The sequence below is a fragment of the Lagopus muta genome, chromosome 1, assembly GCF_023343835.1.
Source record: "Lagopus muta isolate bLagMut1 chromosome 1, bLagMut1 primary, whole genome shotgun sequence".
In the NCBI taxonomy this organism is placed as follows: domain Eukaryota; kingdom Metazoa; phylum Chordata; class Aves; order Galliformes; family Phasianidae; genus Lagopus; species Lagopus muta.
The window spans coordinates 175599527-175623512 of record NC_064433.1 but is presented as its reverse complement, the minus strand read 5'-3'; the positions used below and the strand labels follow the sequence as shown (position 1 = coordinate 175623512).

Below are 23986 nucleotides of genomic sequence, written 5' to 3'. Positions count from 1 at the left end.
TCTGGTTAGTGATTTAAGAACTTAGCAATTTAAAAGAAAAAAATGAAAAGTCGGACTCCATTTCTTACACACATTGATTTTTATAAAGTCACTTCAGAAAAGATTATTCTACCATTAACATCAAATAGTACAACTGCAAAGAGCAAGCCCCAGATGCACAGCTATCATTTTTTCATCATTCACCACTGATCCTGTGGGCTCACTGATCAGCACGAAGTGATTCAAAAACTACAAGCACAAGGAATATGAATACAGAAATGCCTAGAACATCTGATGATTGCATTACAAGACAGGTGAACCTGTGTGCTTTCACTGAGCTTTTCCATGCTTCATCAGATCCGGATTTCTTTTAAGCTTGAAATAAATTTGGAATTTCTTGAACTCCAATGCCACTTCAGATTCATTTCAGTAAGAAGTTTTATCCAAAATGACTGATGCATACTTTCAACCCCAAACTGGTGGTACCACGTTCCACTGTGCTCTCTCAAATACAAGAGGGGAAGACATCTCTAGGTACACTGATTTGTTAAGTCTATTCACAGTTGCATTTTGCAAATTTCAGTCAAATAATGTTTGATTCAAGAAAGCGCATTGCCAACAACTTCATTATAGCCTCTTGGGCACTCCACTCCATGCTCAACAAGTGAAAATACATCCCAGAAACAGAAAAGATTGTTGTTTAAAAATGTTCTTTCTTCCACTGCAACATGGCTTACAATATAATTGGATTTGCTTGTAAAGATGTAATAATTGTCTTGCAACTACTTAGTCCACAACCTTGAGCTGCAGTTACACTTTTCAAGAGCAGAAAAGAGAGGTAAGTTTAAAAGATGCAAAAGGCATCCTGAAGGAAAAGTAACCCTGCAGATCAGAAAAATAAGTAGACTAATCTAGAGGATACATACATATGTATATACATAGATAGAATGTTCTTACTTTGAAATTGTGTTGAGCTCATGATGTAATACAGATGCATTACCACTGCACAACTTATGCGACTAAAAAAAACAACTTTCAGTCTTCAAAACTGCAGTGATCAGAGGCTGATTAATTAATATTCATAATTAACAATATCAGAGTGAATTGAAAAAGTTATTTTCCAGATTCAAAAGGGAAATGTAGTACTGAGAGGAATAAAGAACCAGATTTCCATATCACAATCTTCAAATTTCCATTTCAAGAGAATTTATATTCAAAGTAGTAATATACTTGGAGCTATTTTGACAATGCTAAAATTGCATGGCCAGTGGAAGTTCAATTCTTGCCTACAGAACAATTAGATCTGAATTTCACCTGTGTAAAACTTACACATCCAAAAATCGTCATCTGTTTACTTTCAAGTATGTTTTACTCTCAATTCTTTAGACTACTTTATCATATAACCCTTACAACATTTTGTCCCAACTGTTCCTATGCCTGTTTTGTTCTGTGCATCACTGACTGTGATGCAAAAGCTGACAATCACTTCACTTAAATAAATAAACAGAAAGGTTTTCTTTCACAAATCCAATAAATAAAACAAAACTGAACTATGAAGAACAAACTGGGAAATACATTTGCATTATTTCTTTCTTGATCAAAGGAATCAAACAGTTCTAAAATTTTTTGTACCTTGAACCATAAGAATGGGCTCTTTTCCACCACCATGTGCCAGCATCTCTCTCCGATAACGCTCACCCATTGCCCTGGAAAAACACAGATGTTAGAGCCATCTGCAGGGAGCCTGCCCAGCTTTCAGCTGTATTTACTTCTAGGATCTCTACGTGATTCAAAGGCAGAGATGGAATGAGATCTTACACCCCAAAACAATGACCACCTTGATCCCATGTTGGCTCCTTTGAATTCAGATTACATTTAAAAATATACTACGATTAACTGAACTAGACAAATTTTATACACACAAAGATGTGCTGATGTTCATGGAAGTTAAAATGCAAACGTTTCAGCTTCCACTGTTGAAAGGGAAAAAGTTACTTAGTTATAATGCCTAGAACATACACCTATGATGTAAGAACATTTTTATTTTATTTTTATTTTATTTAAATTTTTTGAAGTCACAATTTACCTTTTAATTTCACAAAGCAAAATGAGTAGGATAGCTACGCTTAGCTCTGAATGTGGTGACATGAAGCTTGTTTAATACCTGCAGTTGCTTTTGATTTCAAAAGAAAATTACAATTAATCTGGTACCTATGAAAATCAAGCTCTATAATTACATCTAAATACGGATTTCAATGCCTCTCAACTGGCAAGCCTGTATTTTAAAACACAGACATGAGTTCTTTGCATCAATGATTACGTCCCAAAGTACATTTAATGTGTGGTCATTTCCTATCTTGTTATACTCTTAAAATCAACAAAAAGGCTGAAAATTAATCAGCACTGAAAAAGCCCAACCACCTATGCTGCCCCAAGCATACCGTGTTTACCCCTTTCCAGAAGTACACTACAGAAGTACAACACTACATGGTAACTCAGTATTTTCTCTGTTTTTACCTATCAAACGGATTGTGAGCAAAACACTGTTTCCACACCATGGAGGCAACGGCCCTGGACATGAGGTAGGAGTAATATTTGGCACCATAGCCCACAAGATGACTAAATCTCAGCTGCCAGGCCTGTAAGAAGAAAACAAAATTAAGAATATTGGTCATCTTTAAACCTTTTAAATTACTCTGTGGGTTCTGTTGTTGTTTTTTTTTTTGTTTTCTTTTAAGTACGATAGAAAAAATCTGTTAGCATTACAAAATAAAATGGTTTTAAAAAAAGAAGAAATAAAAAACCCCAAACCACCATCAGAAAACCCAGAATGAAGACATGCTTTATTCTAAGGGCATTTTTTCAAGCTAAATACTGTATATCCAATATGCTGATTATAATAATTGAAATCATACACAAATAGGGTCAGAAGGAGGGAAAAGCAAGAAGCCAAAGAAACGCAGTCAGATGTCATAACAGCCATGCTGTTCTACTGGCCTCCAAAAGAATCACAATTACCTTAATACAAGTGACTTCATATTTTATCTATTTCCATATGGATAACAGCAGTATCCCTCCTAGAAAAGCCCCATCTAAAAAATATGCGCCACAAACAAGATGGTCACAGGGCCTTGTGTTTAATGCTATATAAAATACAGCTTCCCATACACCAAAAACTCATTGGTAGATGAATTACATGCACACGCAATTAATTGTTCAAAGATTTGTTTGCACCTTTAAAAATGTATATGCATAGCAGATTACCATCTGTAATTATATTGTTATTCATTTATAAATTGTTACTTTGCTTTATGACTCATTCCAGTAATGGTGGACTTCTTTTACAAAGCTCTTTGGCATCAATTATTTTTCTGTGTTTTTTCTTTTAGCAGATAAAATCAAAAGCATCGGCCTTGCTTTCACAGAAATACCTTAATTTTCTCCTTCTTTGAATGCAACAGAACGATTTAGATTGAAAGAGACCTCAGAAGGTCATGTGGTCCACCCCTTGTTCAGAGCAGAGCTAATTTGATGAGGTTTCTCTTGGCCCTGACCGGGATGAAAATATGTTTCCCTACAGGCTTAAATACATTTCTTGAACTGAAGATGATGAATCTCCAGATGAAGGAGTGGATGCTTAATCTGCTCTCTTGGCTCTCTGAGGAAATAAGAGGAGTGAACTCTCATATCTTATTTGTCCTCCTATCCACAGACAAAGAATTTAACATTATTATGAGTGTTGTCAAGATTCATTAAGTACAACAGAAAGTGGAGTTTTAAAGAAGAACTGGAAGATAAACAACAAAGTAATCTAACAGATGTTTTAAATTTAAATCCATAGCCTGTCACATTCTTCTACTCTCATCCTAAACCTAACGGCTGAAATTCTAAGGCAACCAAACTGAAAAGTGAGAGCGTATTAGGACTTTTCCAGAACTATTTATCTTTGACAGACTCATCTTCACACCCTGAGCCTCAATCTCTCAACTTTGGACAGCTGAAATAAACTGTTTCTTTATTCAAGAAAGTGCTGATCATCATCTTGCTCTCCACCCACCAAATCAAAGAAGCATGTCTTTTTTATCAGTCTTTTCTACCCTAAAAAAGCATCAGTGACTTATTATCCAGGTCATCATGAACAGCTGATGAGAAATTCAGTTGTCAGCTCCCTCTTCTCAAGAACACCAACTCATCCAAGCTCTGGGCAGCCTGGTCTGGTGGTTGGTGATCCTGCCCTTGATTGGGAGGTTGAAACTAGATGATCTTTGAGGTCCTTTTCAACCCAGGCCATTCTATGATTCTATGAACACTTACTATTTCTCAAAGTTAGCTGCAAGTCAGCCATTCAGAGGCAGTTGCCTCCACCCTAAGACAGGTGTCAAAAATACACTGAATTTGCTACGAATGACTCCACCAGTAGCCTACACAACTATTTTAAAGCAGAAGCCTGACTTTTATGGAAGATGAAAAAATGTTCCAGTCCTCAATTTTCCTGTGGGCTTTGTGGCATGATGATGCAAATTCTTAAGAATGACTAATTTTCTTTCTTTAAAGTAAACTTCAACTATATTATATCTCATTATAATGTAAACATACAGAAACATTCAGCTTGGAAACAGATTCTCTACTTTACTCTGAAAAATATTGTGGTTGCTGTGTTTGCATTTAATGCCTATAATTTTTCTAACTAGTCCCTTAATTATAACCATAATCACTGAACTAACAGCACAGTTTAAAACAGATCAGAGAGCCTACAGGAAAATCATGACAGCTTCTACTTTACTCCATGCTAAGCTTTCAAAAGGAGGATTCAAAGTTCCAACTTGAAAGTACATCTCTCAGGCATGTGGAAAGCTTTACTGAAGAATTGGTTTCACATCCTCAGAAACTTAAGCAATTTTCAAATAGATCTGTTCAGTGAAAGATTCAAGTTGCTTTTTCTGCCACAAAGAAGAATATACATCACATAAACTATAACTAGAACAGTATGTATTCCTCAGTCCAGATTATTTTGCTCATCGTGCCTTCTTTATGTCAAAAATCCATGAAATATCCTGGCATAAGGAAGACGTACTCCTTTTGTAAGACATTTAATGCTCTGTGACTAGAACAGCTCATCTTCACTTCTAAGCTGATCAGCTACTCCATTTATCAGGTTTACTGAAACTGTATTACAAGTAAATAATGAAAACAGCTTCTCAGCAATCTTAAGACCAAAAGCTTATTTCAGTCTGCACCAAAAACAGGCCTCAATTCCCTCTGCCCATATACAGAAAATTTTGTTTGACATTGCTATTGCTATTATACTTAAGTAAGAAACTTCACATCACTTCCTTTCAAAAGAGAAAAGGAAGGGGTACAGAAAGACCAAGCAAAGATGCTACTCATCTCTCTCTGTATATTTGGGGAAGCTCTCTAATGAAGTTTAAGTATTCAAAAATTCAGTGGTAACAGGGTGGTATCAAAAAAAAAAAAAAAAAAAGAGAGAGGAAGACAGACAAATACAAGAGATTGAGTCAATTTGTCTTAAGCTAAACACCAACACAGGTAAGGTATAGACAACTCTCTCTTCCTTCATTGATTCTACAACATAATTGCACTTTCAGATACCTGGAGTTACATAAGATCTCTCAGGAAAGTCCTAATCGCACTCTACAACTGCCTTAAAGGAGGCTGTGGCAAGGTGGGGATCAGTCTCTTCTCCCAGGTAGTAGCAATAAGATGAGAAGGAATGGCCTCAAGTTGTGCCAGGAGAGGACTGGATTAGATATCAGGAATAATTTATTCTCAGAAGTGGATGGGCATTGGAACAGGCTGTCCAGGAAAGTGGCGCAGTCACTGTCTCTGGAGGTGCTTAAAGAAAGGGGAGATGTAATACTTAGGAACATGGTGTAGTGGGCAATATTGGTGGTAGACAGATGGCTGGACTGGATTATCTTAGATGATTCTTAATGATTCTATGTTTCCATGATAATAACAATTTCCAAAGGCATCACACAACTGAGATTTTTTTCATAGTGGAAACAACAACTCAGGAAATCTGATAATAAACACACTACTTCCAAGTAAGGTTTGAAGGATATATATGATTTTTAAATGTTTTCATAATCAGTACAGATTTTTCTGCATAGAGTATGGAAAACTCTAGCATGTTGTCATTCCCTGTTCTTAACCTTTTTCAGTCCTCACACAAAGCTTCTGATAAGGAGCTTCCACAATCCCTTCATTCTCTATCTTCGGTATTTCATCATTGTTCATAATCTTTTATATTACTCAAGTACACTTTCCAATTCAATGCTGTTCTAGTAACTGACATTCCATACTGGACTTTGTTCAAATATTTGTTTGCAGGCAACGTTAAACTGCATCCACTACTCCCACAAGGAGTGATCTGCCTGTATTAAAAAAACTGTTCCTACCTTATACAGATGAGATATAGTCAACAAAAAAATGCCAAATCACAGAATCATCTGGGTTGGAAAAGAATTTCAAGATTAAGTCCAACCATCAGCTGATCTATTGAGTTTCATCACTAAACCATGACCCCTCATGCCACATCCAAATGTCTCTTTTAATACCAACATAGAAAGGGACCCCATTGATTCCCTGGGAAGCCTATGCCAATGCTTGATCATCCTCTCCATGAAGAAATTATTCCAGATGTTAAGTCTAAATCATTCCTGCTGCAACTTGAGACTTTTTCCTTATGTCCTGTCACTTGCCTCCTATGCAAAGAGACTTATGCCATAGAATCTCCTTTCAGGTAGCAGTAGAGTTGTACAGAGCAATGGGTTCTCCCCTCAACCTCCTTATCTCTAGACTAAATAACCCCAATCCCCACAGCCACTCCTCATAATTAGTTCCTTCACCAGCTTCACTGCTCAACATCCTTCTTCCAGTGTGGGGCCCAAAAGTGAACATAGTATTTGAGGTGCAGTCTCACCAGTGTTGCAAACAAGGGGACAATCACTCCCCTAGTTCTGCCAGCCACACTATTTCTGACACAGGCCAGGTTGCTGTTGTTCTTGGACATCCAGGCACGTTGCTGATGTGTGCTCAGCCAGCTGTTGACCAATACCCCCAGGTCCTTTTCAGTTGGGCAATTTTCCACCCACTCTTCCCCAAGCTTATGCCACTGAATGAGGTTATTATGACCCACATGCAAGATTCAGCACTTAGTCCCGTTGATATGCTTAGGCTAGTACTCCTTTATGATCTATGATCAATAAAAAATAACCACATCACTGTAAATGCATTTAAAATTAAGTGGTTCACCTTTTAGCATGAAATTCCATTCTAATAAAACTATCTATAGATGAAAAATGACTTGATTTCATAACTATGTTATTCACAAAGCTGAATGACTTCTTCATATAAAAAAACAACTGACATATCAATTTCATTTTTGGAAGGATAAGGGCTAGACATGTAGAACTAAGGTACACTCCTTATTAAAAGCTATATTTTTGGTAAGCAGCAAGAAAGTTAATGAAGATTGAGTAATCACCTACTTCAAAAAGTTCCACGAACTCATTCCAGTTTATAAAACAGCACATTTTACAGCATAGCCCATGGGTTGTGGTAATATGCCATTCATGGGTCATGTTCATGCCTGCTTTTTATTCAACACAGCAGACTGAAATAAAGGCGTGCAACTGATCCACTGTGTTTATTAAAAGGGTCTTTTTTCTACCAACATTATAATCTTCCCTTATAACCATGTCTGAAATGTTACCAAAGTGTGAAGGCTTTCCATTCCTTCCTGTAACAAACAAAAATATCTCAGATACATGTGCCATACAGATAGAACATTACACCTTCCCAGGAATTTTAAATAGAGTACTTGTCGGATATACTCTCAGGGTAAGATCCAGTTCATTTTACTTAATAGCTACCTCAAACTAGGTGTCTTGCCCAAACTAGTCATGGAGGCTGCCTTTGTAGTCAGGGGACAGAAATTTCTTTTATCTCTGGAGGATATAAGGGTATAAGACTACCACTCAAGGAAAAATCAAAATAATTTACCCCTTGTATTTAAAAGTTAATACACCTATTTGAAAGTTAACACACGTCATTTCTTTTAACAACATTGTTAGTTCAGTGAAACTAAGCTGGTTTGAAGACAACATAAATTAATTTAAGATTTAATAATGTGATTTCTAAACTTACTAATGTTAAGATTATCACAAAGATCAACTCATTTAAAAATTAACATGTAACCTGAAAAGACAAAATTGAAAGCAAAAAACTGCAGGTAAGTCACTACATAATTGTAATTAAAAAAACATAATTTTTGTATAAAATCCTCCTACTTCATTTGAAAAGGAAAAATAAACTACAGTAATTCTTGACTAGCACTTGGAGTTGTCAAAATGCTCTTCATCAGTTTCTGCTGTGACTTTAGCTATTTCTAGGTGTATTTCATTCCTTTTATATTTTTGCATCGTAAGACAAAAATCACAAATGAGAATGAGAACCTGAAAATACTCAACGCTAAATGAAGTATTTACATCATTTAAGTCTTCTAATTACAAAATGTGTGTTAGAGTAACTACAACAGCCTGTTGTTGAACAGTTTCCATGAGGAACAATATTTGATGGGGATGATATTAGGTGCCACCCCCCTCCCCTTTCTTAATTAAATTTTTATTTTGGCAGGAAACTCAGTGGGGAAGCAGCCAACTTATCTCAGCGGCTACTGGGTGGAGAACTCCTGGATCTGGCAGAAAGTTGATGGTATTGCTCCTAATGCCCTTGAACTTGGCTATCAGTAGTGGTGGAACACTCATGAGAATCACAAAGAAGCTCGAGGCTCTGGTAACTTGGGAGACAGAACAGAACAGCAATTAGCATGGAAATCAGTACATTTCCCTCTGCTGAGAAGCAAGGCTTATCAATGTTAGTGAATTTCCAGCACAACAGGCTTCTGGCATGCAAATAAGCACACTGAAAATGAGCACAACAGGAGCTGGAAGTGAACAGAAAAGAATACCCTGAATGGAATGGACGTACAACAATCACCGAGTCCAACTCATGGCTCCACGCAGCACCACCCAAAATCCAATCTCCATGGCTGAGAGCACTGCCCAAACGCTGTCTGAACTCCAGCACTTGGTCCTGGGCAGCTGTTCCATGCCCACCGCCCTCTGGCGCAGACCCTTTCCCTCACCCCCAGCCGCCCTCCCCTGGTGCAGCTCCATGCTGTTCCCTGTCGCTGTCACACAGAGCAGAGCTCAGCGCTGCCCCTCTGCTCCCTGTGAGGAGCTGTGGCCACCATCAGGCCTCCCCTCAGGCTCCGCACACATCTTACCCTTTAGAACCCTCACAACCCCCGCAGCCCTCCTCTGGATGCTCTCTAACAGTTTTATGTCCTTACACTGTGGGGCCTAAACCTCCACCCGCTGCTCGAGGTGAGGCTGGATCAGCGCAGAGCAGAGCAGGACAATCCCTTCCATCATCCAGCTAGCTCTGCACACAAACAATACAGACAGCTGCAGTCAACAGATCGAGAAACGAAGGCCACTTCTCAGTACAGAAAATGGGTGAATTCACTGTGTGGTGCAGATCTGACCGGATGCTGCACATCCAGCTCAGCAGATTTCCTGCTCTGATGTACTACTAGCTGTGCACACATCATTTTAATACACTGGTAGTAAAAAATACCTTTATCAAAATTAAAAAAAAGACTATTATCTGATGACCAGGAGATGCGGTCTCTTTGTTTTCCTTTGACTTGTTCATATTTTCATGGTCAAACTCATAGACTTTTTTCCCAGTTAACAACCTGCTCCTCAAAACTCAAGGATGATACTGAGAAGGTTTCACTGCAAAGAACTGCAACCACCAGAAGTCATCAAGTACTGAAATGTCAAGACTCACCCCAATGGCTCCTAGAATTCCTGTGCACATCTACTTGAATGAATGCTGTTTCCTGAGACTCTACTGCACTCACTTTGCTAGAAGCATCAAGACTGCAGTAGATGACTGAAGAAGTTGGCCAAATAAAGCTCCTCTGGCTCTTCTTGTCTGTGTGTAGTGGCTGCAGCAAGAAACCTAGCACTGCCAACAGAAGCCTGGGCCATGACTGCCAGGTTCCGAGGTTCCAGCTCAGCTGCCAGCAGCACATATTTTGGGGAGGCCAAACTATCCCGTCACAGAATTTATTTTTCCACTGGTAAGTTTAAACTACTCCTTTGCTTTATGAAATAAGAAGAGGCTTTATAGCTTAAGGAATTCTCTGCTTCATTCTGTAACACATCAGAGTATTTCTCTCCCCTCTTTTATTAGTTACATAAGCTTGAAGCTTTGAAGACATCCTCAATTCATTCTCACTTGAAGAAACAACTTAATGAGTTTTGGGGTGCAGATGTTATAGTCTATGCCTGGGGCTACCTCTGAGGAAATCCTAGAGCGTTTGCTGAGTGGCAGAAGCAATTCTTTCAGAGGTATGCACCTACTTCTTTGGTTAACTTACTTTCTTTATTTCTGGTCTGAACACCAAATTTTATAGAATTACATCACCATGATTCTAGAATTTCACAATAATAAAAAATTCCAATAAAAAGTTCTAAAGCCACTTCCTTTGCTGCAGTTTCTAATCTTGTTTAGAATAACAGAAAGTTAATTTCATGAAACCACATCTTGAGCTGCCCTCGTAACTTGCTTAATGTCAGCACTCCTTCGTTTTTCAGTGTTGTGCATTTCTGTGTTAGGAGTGGGAGAGAGCACAAAGTAAACCAACCCAGAGACATCACTGACATTTTAGAAAGCAAGTCAAGCAAGAGATTAGAATTTCAATTTATAACACTTCTGTGTTTTTATTATAAAACGATAAATAAATCTAGCAAGGCATGGAATGTAAATATTTTTGCAGTTGTTTACACTGGGGAAGAGGAAAGGAATTTAACATGCAATTAACCACTTAGGTGATTCAAGATATGTACCATATGGTCTCTGGATTACTTAAATTAAAGAAAAATATTTCACTTTCATTTAGAAACCATTAATGGAGTTGAACTACTACAGCAAAATCATTTAAAACTCTTCAGCCTCTTCCACCCACAAAGGGACTGGGGGGAAGAGGGGATGTGGGAGACAACAAAGAACATCAGCATCAAGAAGTTGTACTTATGATTGCTCCACAATCCTTAAAACACAGATACAAGACAGAGATAGGAAAACTGATTTTAAATTCTGACCTCACTTCAGCATATTGAGAGACAGCATTACCTACAAATAAACTAGATTGAAAAGTAAAGCCTGAAAAATCATACTAACAGACACTTCCACAGTTTCTAACATGTAATTCCATACACATACACAAACATGCAATACACAGTCAGACCATTCAATTGCCACTGAATCATTTTTAGCACTGCCTAAGTTTTCAAGGCTCATAAGCCCCAGATGACTGGATTCAGGTCACTGAGCTCTCCTTCGGATACAGATTTCATATTGAAGCCTAAGTTTTTTATGATACATTACCAATTAAAGCAAATTTTAAGCACTGACCTGTTATTTAAAAAAAAAAAAAAAAATCAATGCTTCTTAAAATAAGCTCTTATAAAACCCAAGAAATATGCTAAGCAATGTTGTAACTGCAAAATATTATTTGCCAGTACAACTTCATCATGTGAATTACCTGTACCTACACTGGTAGATGATACCTACTATATTATACAGTAATGCTCACTTACTATCTTTTGCCAAAGCCATTTCAGATAGATCATGATTCTGAGCTTGAATCTCCCATAAAATCCAATGTAAACTCGAAGAAATTACTTCTTGGCCCTCTCTGTTTAAAGGCCAGCTCCTCGTAAGACGGAGTGATAGTACTTCTACTCTCATTCTTTTCTGATTTGGCTGCAAGCTTTTTTACAGAGGGAAGAATTTCCCACTGTGTTTGAGGAGTATTTCATTCCAGTTCTTTAGCTTATATTTACAGAATTTATATAATTAGTTTTATCTATCACTATCAAATATAGCACCAGTACTGCAATCCTGGGGAAAAACAGAAACATGAGATGTGAGAACAAAAATACGTATGACTAAATCTGCATTTAAATATATATAGATATTTTAGGTATCTATAAAAACATATAGGTATCTCAAAATGTTACCAAGTGATGTATGCAACTACTTCCTGCACTTTTTTTTCAAAATGCTACTAAACGTAAATGCTATCACTAATGTATGTTTGAGTTTCATGTGGCTAACACTGGCTAAAAGAATTTCCTTAAAAGTGCTTCATATCTTCTGATATCTGTACACACTCTGCTGCTGTAGGTAGTTGCCCAGTGAATAGTGTCGTATTACCACTAGAAAACAAATCTTCACAATATATGCCATCAGTATTTTCTTTATCATAAAATGAACTCAACTCCAGAAAGACAGAAACCCAAACAAACCTTGAAGGGTGACTTTAAGAGCTTTTGAAAGATGCAGCATCTACATTCATAATGGACTGAGTAGGGCACCGATCCTTTTGAAATGGCTTTTAGCTATTAATTATTTATAGAAATATCACTCCCCTGGAGTTCACTGTGTACTTTTTTATTAATCTTTTCCTCAAACCCAGACTCTTCAACTTGATTTTATAGTATACTTTTAAGAAGGTTCATATGAAAACTAATCCAGTGATTTGCACTTTGTGTAAACAACTCTGGTTTCCAACATGGCAAGGTAAAAGATTACATTGAAGGGGTTACACAAACTTCAAGAGGTTGAGTAATGATGCATGACTTCATCTCTCTTCAAAACACTCAAAAAAGCTGAATAAGAGCAACATCAGTGTCTCTTCAAGTAATTTTTTTGGAGGAAAAGTAGAAAAGCAATCCATTAAGAACACCCTCTATCTTTATTATGAAATGTATGTTTCTGTGATCAAGAACCAGGGTTTCTTTAAGATTGCCTATAATGGAAATCCTGTAACTGCTGGGTGTGTCGCCCTCTTCAACAGAAGAGGGAAAAGATTAACAACTTTTAAAAGATTTGATATCAACCACAATCACATTTGTTGTATTGTGAGCCATCTTTTTTCCCTTCCACTACTGGTTGTTCATAAGAAACAACTGATCGTTGTCTCAATTCCAATTACAGGTTTTCAGTACCAGAACATACATGCTTATGTGTACCCACCTAATTTTTCTTTGCTAGAAAATCACCTTAATTTTTTCAACTTCTTACAGTGTTCATGTTTCTAAAGCTATCATCTTTCCAAATCCTTTTCTTTGTACTTCTTTTGCATTGCTTGCATCTTTTTTATGTTATTCACCTACTACAGGACACAGCACTTGGCCACTGCTAAGTCCCCAACACAAAATACCAGAACACCCAAAAAACATAAGCAAAGCTTTAGCAGCATCTCATAAATTGTGCTCTTTGGGCATTTAATGCTCTTTTAAATACTTCTATATTTAATTGGTTGCGAACGATTTTAGACTTATTTTGAAAGGCTAAAAATCTCAATATTCTGAACTCTCCACATCCTCTGGATTGTTCAACATATCCAAATACAAGATCTTGCACCTGGGTCGAACCAATTCTCACTACCAACACGAGCTGGGAGATGAAAGGGTTGAGCACAAGACCTGCTGAAAAAAAAACCTGGGGGTACTGGTGGATGGGAAGCTGGACATAAGCCAGCAATGTGCCCTCCTGGCAGAGAAAGACAACCATATCCTGGGCTGCATCAAAAGCAGCATGGCCAGCAGGGAAACAGAAGTCATGCTGCCCCTCTACTCTGTGCTGTGAGACTTCACCTGGAGTACTGCATCCAGATATGGAGTCCTCAGTACGGGGAGACAGGGACCTGCAGGAGCACATGCAGAGGAGGGACAGAAAACTGATCCAAGGGATGGAACACCTTTCCAATGAGGACAGGCTGAAAGATCTGGGGCTGTTCAGCCTGGAGAAGGCTCCGAGGTGACCTGGTAGTGGCCTTTCAATATCTAATGGGGAGCTACAGGAAAGAAAGGGACAGACTCTTTAGCAGGGTCTGTGATGACAGAACAAGGGGAAATGGCTTCATGCTTAAAGAGGGGAGATTTAGATAGAAGGAAAAAATGTTTTACAGTGAAGGTGGTGAGACACTGGAACAAGTTGTCTAGAGATTTGGCTGATGCCCTGTCCCTGGAGGCCTTCTTTATGACCTTTAAAGGTCCCTTCCAACTCTAAGGATTCTATGATTCTATCATGACCAGTACAAGACTGCAATACTGAAATTCAAAAACCACTTTGTTTCCATGGTCTCCACTTTTGAACTGTGGTGTACTTTAATACCATTGAGCATGAGGTCAAGTTACCTTCAAACTCTTAAGAAAATGCTCTTAGGAAATAAAAAGAGGTATATAGCTCTTCTTTTGCTCTCAGGCATTCTTGAACACTATAAACAGGAGCTGGGAATCAGGCAACAATGTCTGCTGCAGAAAGACATTTAAACCTATCTCCTCTCTGCTGGGAAGCAAGTTCTGACTCTCTGCTACACATCAAATTCTCTTCAGCTGACCAAATTACCAGATGTCTTTATATGCACCTTATTAATGAAACCTTTATGCCCTTAGCAACGATGGGCAAGCCACAACTTCCTGTAGTGCCTGATAAGACTCCACAAGCAAGCATATTCCAAATGTTATGTAACATCTCATCCATTGACTTCCTCTGTGAAGAACACAACAGATGCAATCCCAGCAAGTTCAATCAAGGATCTAAGTGGGGCCTTCCAAGGTCAGGATCCCTGTCTGGGCAGAGTCCCCCCAGCTGCAGGAAAAAGAAATACTGACAATTACATTGGTGATACACCATTTTTTCATACACTTCTTCCCTCTAGGGTATCGCTAACAATAACTACCTTGTTTTCTGTTGGCAAACTAACAAATTTGGTTTTACAGATGTTTCGGTCTCTAATCAGTAGCATCCATAGGCCATTAAAAAATTCTTTTATTGCCAAAGAAAACTGCACTCTGGACAGAAGTATACAAGCATAATTAAACCTGTAACTTAATGTAATTTTTAGGACACAAGTAGAAGAGGTCCTTCTGGAATAATGCGTATTTAATGTACTAGAACAAAAAGGTATATTAGCAAGTTATTTAATCTCAAAAATATCAAAAGCCTCCCTGCAGAGCAACATCTTCCCTTCTGCCACATGTAATTATAATTAAGTGTGGGGATTAATTTCAACATTACATTTTATACACAAGTACCTATACAGAGATCCATATATTTATATGGATAGTGTACAAAGTCAAATGAAATCCTTATTGCTGCAGGAGATCCAGATCAGCACCTCCCAGCAAACCTCTGGATTAGAATGAAAAAAAGGTCATTAAGACAAACACTTAACATACAATTATATACTTTTTTTTTTTTAAGAGGAACCCGAATTTCAAACCATTTTACTATTTCACAAAGAAAATTCAGGTATGACCATTTGGGCAGCTGGTGCTTATAGCAGAACTACTTCATTACTGCAAACTCTTTCCTGTACCTGCAGGAGGCTGCAATCTTCACTATCAACTCAGACCCGGTTTATCCTGTGTCTCATATTTTGTTTCCAAAACCCACAGCAGGAGATAGGAATTATTATGCTTGGCACAGGACTAACAAAGGTTTATCATTAAATTTTGATGACTGTCTCAAAGGGAAGTAGTTTTTAAGTCTGAACTTTGGGGACAGGCAGAGGACTAATCAACAGATTGGGGGGAGAAACTTTGATCATGTTTCAGGTTGATCAAGGGTCACTTGATACTTTTTAAGAAAGCCTCTCTGGACATCTCAGACACAAAGGCAGAAGAGACCAGGAGTGATATGCCAAAAGCAGACAATCATCAATTGCAAGGCAGGCCACAGTAAATGCAAACTGGCATCACTGTAGATGAGAAGTAAGCTATGATTTGAAGAAAAATCATCAGAAAAGGCAGAGCACTGCACTCCTCAGAACACACACATTTCAACACCAAGTACATTTGGGAAGATATGACAGGAAAATGTGCAGTCATTAATATTTGGTTTATTTCTTAGAAGAGTAAAGAAGATTGCTTCCTTTTTAAGGATTCAAGAATCCAGCCTATGTAAAACTGCTATTCATTTTCAAAACTCAGTAACAGATCTCTGGCAACAAAACCACCAGACACTACAAAAACAGGCCAACAGATACAGTTTCTTGTCCCGCCTGGCAGTCATCAAATTCTGGACTTAGTAAGAGAGCAAAGAAATTCCAGAGGAATTTCACCTATCAAAAGCCAGCAGCAAACTAGGTATCCTTTTGGAAAGCTAAGAATTGGCCAGCCAGAAATTGAGATTTGCATTCCTCTGGAAAACAAAGTCTTGTGGAAAGCTGTGTTTCTGTGCTCCTGTTGGTACAGTCTCTACTCTTTCCTTTCTGCCTTGCATGCAACACTAGCTTCTGTGACTGCATCAACACAGCCAGTGTCAATACTGGTGCACACACTGCTGACCGCCTCAATGCCTGTAAAACCTATCTCAATGGCAAATACAGACTTTGACAGGATTTTTTCCCTATATCCCTCCTATTGCTGGCACACAAGATAGGATATTTCCTGAGGAGAATGCTTGGTTCATCTTAAAATAGGCATCACTACCCAGGAACAACAGCATTTACTTACTAGGCATAGTTTAAGTTCCCCATTTTGATAGCACTGTAACAAAAAGGTGCAGAGAAACTGTCCTACTATCTGAGCTGTGCCTCTGAAAGACTGTAATCCATCTGCTCAAGACATTTGTTGTGACTACTTCAAAAAATGCATCTACATGATAAGGTCGAAGCCCAAAGATATTTACTAAATTTATTTGCCTGTCAAGAACTGTAACAGTGAATTAAGGTGAATTTTGTCAGGAAATAATAACAGATGCTTGTGCAGCCCTGACAAACAATGCTATTATGGTAAACTGCAAGAATTACTTTTACCCAGCACCATTAAAATTTAAGATATACGAGCCTGAAATAATAATTCATAACTGAGTCTAAACAGCTAGGAAGCAAGTAATATTCTAATTATCACAACATTTTTCTTTGTCAAATTTATCTGTGCACAGCAAAACGACAGATGAAAACAACAGCTGGTTTCTTTTACCATATTTCAATGTCTAGCACCAAAATGAAAGGAATATCCTCTCACCAATTAGAAAAAACCTTTCAATCTACATGACTTTTACTTTTTTCCATTTTGCAAATTAAGCTGAAAGCAAATCTTATGTTTGTAAGAAAAGTTCCAAAATTAGCAAGCCAAATTACAGGCATGAATTAGTCTACAGAGTGCTATTGCCTTTCTAACGTCATTTCTCATTAAATTTTACTGAAATTTAGACTGTATTGAAGTTCTTGACCAGACACATTAATTTTACATTCAGTAACTGTGAAGAACATAGACACTCTGATAATTCAAGAGTTCACAGTATTTTTTGCTAGGATAAAGCTCCTTGCCAAAAACTTGTTACTGCTCCTCATATTGAGGCTACATTTATTATGACATGCTGCACTCCATTGAAGGCAACAGCTAAAAATATATATTTTTAAATAGAACAAAAAATGCAGGCTAACTTCGAAAGCAAGGAACTGTTCCATTCATAGGATAAGTAACACTTGCAGATGAGTGGAATAAAACAACTCACTAAATTATTAAGATGTCAGACATCATACTCTGGAGATATCTTGATTCCTCTTCTCCAGCTTTTCCCAGCCAGCAGAAGCAGCATTTTAATGGGGAAAGAACTTAAGCTGGATCTGATAACTTCCCTCTCTGAGAAAGGGGGTAATGTTTCTGGCAAGGAAAAAAGCATTTTCAGATGCCCATGTGAAATGCAAGACAAATGCACTACTGGTCACAGTGAAGACCAAAATTATGTCGTTCAGCAGAAATCAAGTGTTTAAGGAATACTTTCAACCTGTGCTACAGAAACAACATGAAAGAATAAATGACATGCCAGAAGTCACAGAAGTACAGCGGGAAAAAACTCTCTTTGAAGTTCTACTTCATAGTGACTATCTTTCACATACTGACAGTGATGTTATATAAAACCCAACATGCAGTACAGTGTTAACTGCCTTTCAAGACAGAACTCTGCAAATCTAATATAAACCCACTTCCCAGTGTATTGTTTCCAGTGTGTTCCTTGATTAGAATGCACTGGAAACAATAAGAGTAAGTTATTTAGTTCAATAACAGTGTTCAGTAATAGTGTTAAGCTATAGTCATACAAAAATGAGTGTGGAAGCTTTCCTGAGCTGTAGGGAACCTGTTTTAGCAGCGGGTTGGACTTGATGATCTCTAGAGGTTTCTTCCAACCACTACGATTCTGTGAAAAATGTGTTACTTATCTAACAATGACTTTTAGCTAAAAATGTCCAACACTCAACTCTCTGGATAAAGTAACTAAAACAAAGAAAACTCATTCATCATGACATACAAATCAATACAACAATAAGCATTTGAGTATTGGGATTTGGGTGCAGGAGAAGTAGGGGTATTAATACGCAGAATAGTGTAGCAAACTTCTTTATTTGGTACAGTTCTACTCACCGTATTAGGTACATGTGGCAATCCATAAACTTTCTCCTGTGTTTCCTTTAAAATTTCTGTGGTTGACTTCTGTAGAGGATGTTTCCCATGGTAGATTTGGTCCAAGGCAGAATAAAAGACCTAAGGACATAAAACACACTTGTCTTAGGCACATGGTATTGGTATGTGACAATAAAAAAGGCATGCTTACACTAAAAATGTGAACGTTTTCAAAGGACTGTATTCATTCTGTTTGACTAAGCTATCTTCTAACATACCGAAGAGAGCTTAGCCATGACCCACAGTCATTAATGACATGGCTAGATTTGTGTCCTAAATAGAGACACTGAGCAAGAGATTTAGGTACTTAACAAACGCCAAACAGACAAAGCAGAGCAAGTCCCTAGCTCTTTAAGAAAAGTGACAGCACTTACAGTTGCAAGGGCGATTGAGAATATTACCAATGGTAAGCACCATGAATAGGTCTGAAAACAAGCTGAACTGACAGCCCAGTAAGACTCACTTTCTTCAATCAGCCTAGGCCTCCCTGGCTCAGCACAAGTTATTTCACACTGACATCCCTTCCTCTCCAAAAACCCAAACCAAATACCAGGCACTTCAGCATCTGTTCACAGAATTTGGCATCCTGCTTCAGCTCAGCCTTGATCTTCTGTTTTTCTAACTCCCTGTTTTGTTAGGACCAGTTTGCAGTTGCTCCTACTGCTCCGCACAAGACGAAGCAGACTGTGTGGTGGAGGACCCTTCCTAAAGGAAAATTAGGAGTCAAGTAGCTTGTGGTCAGAGAACTGGAGCAATACCTCAACTCACAGCCAGGAAGTGGGGAAACAGGAGCTGAAGGCCGGTGAAATGGCCTGCCTAAAGAACAATGCAGTGTTAGAGAGCAAGGGAAATGAGTCACTGAAGCCAGCTATAAGCTTTCCCCTGATCCTGGCACATGTAAAGCGTGGGAAGCAAGCTATGAGCCAGGCCACCTGGAAAGCATTGTAAAAAAAATCCATCCCCGAAAATAAACTTGGATGAACTTTATATCCATAAGCATTCCCATCTATGAACCACAGTTCTGCATGTTTACTCAGGCCTTTGAAATGGGAAAAGGAGACATATCCCAGGTCCACAGGATTTTAGATAATACAGCTGAGGAGCATGCTAACACTTAACATTAAGCAGCAGTTAGACAACCATTTCTACTTGCAGTAAAATACATTTCCCAAAGGACCTAAAAATATAAAAAGGCCATCAAGTAGTTATCTATGTGCGTGCAGTCTTTCCTTTCTGCAGTGACATTATGTATCAGCTTAACTCAATTCTGCACTTCTTTCTCACTCCCTGTCCACTTAATTACTATTCATATGTAAATAGTCACGGATCTTCCAGTGAAGTTACTGCTGACTGAAAGATGCTGTATGGCAAAGGCTTTCTGAACATAGAGATTCCTGTATCTTTCCTCTTGGCTAAGTGATTACATGAGCTGGAAGAAAACAGAGAGATTTTATAATGAAAAAAACCAGTGTTATTTCTTATTGTCCCATGACAATAGACTTATTTTCTGAAAGGACAACAAAAAGACCTTTAGGCATTTTTCCTCCTGCTGCAAAAATTTGCAAGCATTTTGAATTCTTTTAAAGGTCAAATCCTGCAAAGCATCTGGTCATCAATACAGAATATACTCACTGCAAAGCCTGCAAAAAAGGCATAGTCATTAATCGCAGTCTTTTTAGACCACATATTTAGTGCTATATACATACTTGGGCATCTACAGATTAAAATACGTTTTTATTCAATCGGTTATTATATTTTTACATTAACAATAGTAACAATGGTTATACAAAGGAATGTGTGAACTTTATATTTGCCACACAACCAACTTCTCTGGAACATTTTTTCTTAATTAATAAAGAAAATGGCCAGCCAATCTTTTTTTTTTTTTTTTTTTTTTAAATGAGTGCATACTTCTGCAGGCATTATAATTGGAAACTCCAAAAATACGGTGCTGAAAGTAGGAAATGACTAATATCATTCCGTGTGGCATTGTGGTAGTTTGGCAGGGGTTGAGACTGGCTGAACTGTAGTTACATGAGCAATTTGAGGGCAAACAGCCTGCTTAATCGCTGCATCACTGCCAGCACCAGTCACTTACCAGGCACCACAGGAATTTGATTCCAAAAGAGCTGGGTTTTCTCTCCCTACTTCTAAATCTACAGGGCTGGAGTTACCCGAGGACAGAGGTAGCAGCAGCCTCACAGGAGGGGGAAGATGCCCCTGAGGGCTAACAGCAGCAGGGAGATCACACAGCTTAGCCCATGAGATCACCACAGTGGTGATCCCCACCATCATGGAGTGTGCCACCTCCCCTGCTGCAGGACAGGAACATTGTGTCATTTGTTCATGTACCTGTGACAGACAGTTATTCTTGTTATCCTTATCGCCCCAATGTGGTTTATTTGGTCTCAAACCCTGACAGTGTTATAGCAAAAATATATTAAAAGTTGAAAATAAATCCATTTCACAGAATCATACAATGGTCTGGTCAAAGATCATCTAGTTTCAACCCCCTGCTATTGGTGCAAGGTCGCCAACCACTAGACCAGGCTGCCCAGAGCCACATCTAGTCTGGCCTTGAATGCCTGCAGGGATGGGGCATCCACAAGCTCTCTGGGCCACCTGTAATTGATGGGCATATCAATGGTACAGACACAGAATAAAAGAATGCACGTGGAAGTACTTGTTCCATCACTTTGATGATTAGCAGACTGTACACTGGCAAATTACTTGATGCTGGTGGACTTTATGTACAGAGGTCCTCCATTAAGCGTTCTCAGCATAAATTTTCTTTTGATCCAGAATTGCTTTCTTCTCCAAAAACTCCTACGCAAATTAAACATACTCTTGACCACACTCTTCCTGGATTCTCAGCTATCTCTACATGAGACTCTTCCAGAGTGAAAAATGTGCATTTCAAAATCAGACCTGCTGAGAGGGCTCAGAATAGCTTCAGGTATTACCCTCCAGGCTCACACTGCCTGCACAGTCAACACTGGCCAGCGAAAACCAGCACCACACTGAAAGCACGTGTCAAAAACCTGTTTAAGTTTAACCAGTGAAAAATACATGTATATCCTGGAAACAGTCTGGTTTTGATTCATGCATTTGACATGTCTACATTTACAGGTCCATGCTCAAGTATTCTGATCAGTTTTAAATCACTACAAATTATGGCAAAGAGCAAAGTGCAAATATTTAACCAAGTTTTTCTTTTAAATCAACTTCAGTTAACCAGCACAACTCATGTTTGTGCACATCGCTGAGATCATCTGCATACTTTTCAAACAGAAAATTTACAAGGGGATGATCTTTGGAATTGTTTCTTTCCTCATTTCAAAAACAATGGCAATCTTTTATTAAGGGATCAGCAGAGTCGCATCACCTAAGCACTAGGCCAGCTGTAGCAAGAAAATGCTTTTGATTTAGGGGGAAAGAAAAAGAGGAGAAAATGAATTTATAAAAATTCCACAGCAGAAGCTTGGAGCTAAATGCAGCCAAACTCCCACTGTAAAAAAAAAAATGTGGCTGAATGCTATAGTGTTACTGTTCACAACAGAGAACTGCCCTAGCAGGACTGGAAAACAATATTTATATAGACAAGATAATACTCTAAGTTTCTTTTCTTTCTTTGAAGAAAAGTGACAGTGAAAATGTGTTTATGAGAATGACTGATCAATCACATCTGTCCTCAGAAAATAAAGACATATGGATTTAATTACTGCCCCGAACACTGAGAGAGGGAAGTTGTACAGCTGCAGTTCAGTCACCAATTTTGGTAACTAGTTGTCTTTTAGCAGCAAGTTGTCACTTTCATAGTGGACCTGCAGAAACAAGATAATTTGACTAAGGTTTATCTCTCATTCTCATTTAATGATCCAAAGGCACACAATACTTTTTCTACTGCAAAGAGCTCTCCCTGAATGATTTTGTAAATTTAAGAACACAATTGTAAACCACATCTGGAAACACTGGTACTTTGGTCCTCTTTGAAAGCTGTGGTTTTCAAGATGTTTTCCTTTACATTTATACACTTAGTTTTAGAATCAAAGAATCACAGAATGGCTTGGATTGGAAGGGACCCCAAGAATCATCAAGTTCCAGCCCTCCTGACACACGCAGAGCGACCAACCTCCAGATCTGGTACTAGACCACGCTGCCCAGAGCCCCTCCAACTTGGGCTTGAACACTTCCAGGGATGGGGCATCCACAGCTTCTCTGGGCAGCCTGTGCCAGCAATTCACCACCTCTCTGTGAACAACTTCCCCCGACATCTAATCTAAACCTTCTCTCCTTGAGCTTAAAACCATTCCCAGTTGTCCTATCACTACCTCCCGAGTAAAAACGTTGATTCCCTTCCTGTTTATAATCCCCTTTTAAATACTGGAAGGCCACTATGAGGTCACCCTGCAGCCTTCTCTTCTCCAGGCCAGCTCCCTCAGCCTGTCTTCATAAGGGATGCACTCCAGACCTCTGATCATAGAATATGTTAATGAAAACAAGCATGAAAATGAGTATCAAAATGAAATCCTTTTCACTAATTTTTACACATCTAGGTAAGATATCTACATTAAAATGTTAAGAAAAGTTAAAATACTTTCTGCATGTTTTCTATATAGAAAATGTGTGTCCCATTAGAACACAAAGACAATACCTGGAGTTGCATATCAGCTGCAGCACACACCTTTTTGGACTCACACAGTCTTGACACCATGTTTTTTGGTAGTGGCTTTAAAAAAAAAAAATCAGAACACATTTAGAATTGTTGTAAATTTGTTAATAGTGCACTTACTATTAAAAGAGACTGAGAGAGGAAAAAAGGACTTGGCAATACTAAAAACATCTTTGAAACGCATTGCATTGAGGAATTAAAAATGAGGAATGAAATCTCATTTGCTAAAGCATGAAATGGGAACTTGAGATATCAGCAATAATTTACATAGCAATCAAATCCCAGTGTTTGTTCTTCTATGAAATGTTCCCATGTTCTCTTAGATGTCTGTTAAAAATATACGACTATCTTTAGAAATAAAGAACAATGGATTGGGCAGATCAAGTCCCCACAGGTCATCCTGACTAATCCTCAAAGTAGATGTTACAATAGATGCTCCCACTGTCTTTGAGCGTAGCTCGTTTAGACTTTCTTAACTTCCACAGAGCCAGCAGAGTTTTTATATGATCAAATGGGACAGCATGTGGCCTTTTACCCTTACCTGCAAAGATATGTCAGGTCACATTGATTAGTCAGTATTCATCCCTTGAAATTTTTAACAAAGTTGAACTTATTCCACACCTGTGGCAGTAAAATTATCCATGCCACCACAGACTGAAAGTGGGACATTTTTCAAGTCATTAAGCAAACTCCTCTTTACTTTCTATCCAGATATTTATAAATGCATCCAAAGACTAAGAATATCTGTATAGGTATA

General features: G+C 38.3%; 1 protein-coding gene across 3 annotated transcripts in view; it reads right to left on the bottom strand.

The window, feature by feature from the left end:
* LOC125688097 (mitochondrial intermediate peptidase) overlaps window positions 1-23986 on the bottom strand; it is a 67423-nt gene that overhangs the window by 5561 nt on the left and 37876 nt on the right. The window contains exons 15-18 of one of the 3 annotated variants that reach the window (XM_048933660.1): window positions 23212-23286; window positions 18519-18638; window positions 2497-2618; window positions 1612-1685 (exon numbers count right to left, since the gene is read on the bottom strand). In XM_048933660.1, coding sequence (XP_048789617.1) covers window positions 1612-1685; window positions 2497-2618; window positions 18519-18638; window positions 23212-23286 — 391 coding nt within the window. Of the gene's footprint in view, window positions 1-1611; window positions 1686-2496; window positions 2619-14501; window positions 14737-18518; window positions 18639-23211; window positions 23287-23986 lie in introns of those variants that run through there. The other 2 variants (XM_048933661.1, XM_048933662.1) reach the window with 2 other exon arrangements.